The 2,500-nt window shown below is 44.0% G+C and overlaps 1 protein-coding gene across 3 annotated transcripts in view; it reads right to left on the bottom strand.

The window, feature by feature from the left end:
* The window catches only part of unc5cb (unc-5 netrin receptor Cb), a 198,600-nt gene that overhangs the window by 12,162 nt on the left and 183,938 nt on the right, over positions 1-2,500 (bottom strand). For all 3 annotated transcript variants that reach the window (XR_006841296.1, XM_046369828.1, XM_046369829.1), the window contains one exon: positions 1,313-1,660. Coding sequence is in view for 2 of the 3 variants with exons in the window: in XM_046369828.1 (XP_046225784.1) it covers positions 1,313-1,660 (348 nt within the window). In the remaining variant the exon portion in view is untranslated. The remainder of the gene's footprint in view (positions 1-1,312; positions 1,661-2,500) is intronic.

Raw genomic sequence — 2,500 nt, 5'->3', positions numbered from 1 at the left:
TCCGACTGGGAAAATACATTTTGAACGGTCATCCAATTCAGAATTCCAAGTCGGGAACTTGGGCCTCTTTCTAGAGCTCCGACCTGAAGATCACTAACGTCATGATTCAACCTTATTTTTGTCCGACTTCCCAGTTGCCTTGAAAGCGCCATAAATCCCAAGAATGGCAGACTTCGATGACAAAAATTTGCCATGGAAGGACCGCCACACCACCTTCCTGTTCAAGTGAGCAACAAGCCGAGTCCAAAATTGTATTGTATGCTGCTGTATAAATGATGTAATATGCTAATATATGTAGCCTATTAATAAATGGATCACTAGTCACTTCAAATAATGCCACTTTAATAATGTTTACATCTTACATTACTCATATCACATGTATGTACTGTATTTTATACCATCTACTGCACCTTGTCAATTCCCCTCGCTCATCGATATATTTATATGTACATATTCTCATTCACCCCTTTAGATTGGTGTGTATTCGGTAGTTGTTGGGGAATTGTTAGATTACTTGTTAGATTTTACTGCACTGCTAGAACTAGAAGCACAAGCATTTCGCTACACTCGCATTAACATCTGCTAACCATGTGCATGTGACCAATAAAATCGATTTTATTTGATTTTATAGCCTGTTTTAGAGGAATGTCATCATCGAATATTGAAAGAGCTTTCATTGTCTGCTTATATGCCCACTTTATTCATCCCTCGGTTCTGACTTGGTGTACAGGAAGAATACTGTAATAACAGCCCGTGTTCTGAATTCTGTCCCTGTACATTTCAAAAGTGCTGAACAAATATTTATATTGACGACATCCATCCCAGCTCGCTCATTAATGTCTTAATCGAAATTACGGATTGCCTCTTATCCGCTTGTCGTCCTCTTATGCTAAAGTTTGTACATCTCAATTGTCAGTAGAAGCCACATTTGTTTAAGCAAGTCAGCCATATCAGCTATGTTTTTTACAAAAGGTGTAAATGAGGCTGAATGAACTGTTTCGCTGCCAGACAAGGCTCCGCTGATAGCCAGGTGTAGCGGCGGTAAGATGTTGGGACTGCTGTTGGGACAGCTTTATGTCGGCCCTAACAGTTTGTGGGCACCGTTTGTCACTGTTATAGTCCAATGAATGTATTGTTTAGTGTTGTGTTGTGGCTCTGCTGGCATGCATCATTTATTTGACTGTCCTATATTAAGAAAACCATTATTTTCGTCACTTTACTCAAACACACATAAAAACAATACTATACACCAACCCACTTTGAGACTGTACCACACTTCCTCCTCCTTCGACAGACCCATAAAGACTCATACCTGAGTTGGGGACGATGAGGTGCCCCCCTAGAGAGTTGAAGGAGCCCAGGGCGGTACAGGAGGGGTCCCTGGTACCGGTACGGAGCAAAGTCTGGGTTTGGGTCCTCCTCCCCATGGTGTCCCCATCCAGCAGGCAACGGGGCAGCTTGGGGGAGAAGTCAGACAGGTCCTCGGAGGGGGTGACCAGACCAGAGGAGTTGTAGACCTTGATCTTCAGGTTGGGCAGGGGGTCCAGGAGGGGGGAGTTGGTCATGGGGATCTTGTCGGCTACGTCGTGGAGGGCGTAGACGGGTCCACGGTACATGGCTGCCGCAGAGGTCAGGTCAGGGGGTGCCGTCAGGATGTCAGCTGGGGACAGGAGAGGACAACGCTGACGTCAGTGGTAAGACTAGGGTGTAAAGGAGAGGTGCAGCCAGACCAACACACCATTAGGACCAGTCAGTATTGACCTGTTAAAGGCCTATAATGCAGCCGTTTTTATGTCAATATAAAATCATTTCATGTGTAACATTGGCCTTCATAATGGATAGCCCATTGACGAAAAATAGCTTTTTAGAAAATAACTTTCTCAAGCAAGACTTTTGCTGGTCTGTCTGGGATCGGTCTAAGTGGGGAGGGGCTAACTGAAAATGTGCTGTTATTGGCAGAGAGGTTTGGAACTCTCTTTGTTATTGGTCTATTAACCAATTTACTGCCTGGTGATGTGAAGCCAAAACGCTCGCCCATGCAAACATGCTGATCCTGTGTAGATTGTACAGGAAATAGCACATTTCTTCACACTTTTACAGTGTTCGTTTTATCAGCTGTTGTTCACCATGATATGAAACATAGGAAAAAACAGACTTTTGACGGTACTGGGCCTTTAAGAGGTTCTGGGTAACATTTATTTTTAGCTTTCGGTTACCTTTTGTTTGTGGGGTTACACGGCTGGAATTCAGCTCTGTCCTGCTTAAACTCTACTAAACTGTGTAGAGTTGTGTGTTTACTTGACAGCTCTACACATAAACCGTGTGAAGAGACCTGTTGCTCAGAGCTCCTAACTATAGCTCTGCAGCACGGTGTGTCATAAGGAACAGATGGCATCATTATATAGCAGTTTACTTAACAGGTACACACATGAATATTCATGATGGGTGTTGAGTGGGCCGGTTACAGTAACAGCCTCTGTGTCTTCACACTGCTCCTCAT

Source organism: Oncorhynchus gorbuscha, linkage group LG11, assembly GCF_021184085.1.
Source record: "Oncorhynchus gorbuscha isolate QuinsamMale2020 ecotype Even-year linkage group LG11, OgorEven_v1.0, whole genome shotgun sequence".
In the NCBI taxonomy this organism is placed as follows: Eukaryota; Metazoa; Chordata; class Actinopteri; order Salmoniformes; family Salmonidae; genus Oncorhynchus; species Oncorhynchus gorbuscha.
Note: the sequence above shows the minus strand (reverse complement) of the source record. Positions and strands in the feature narration are given on the sequence as shown.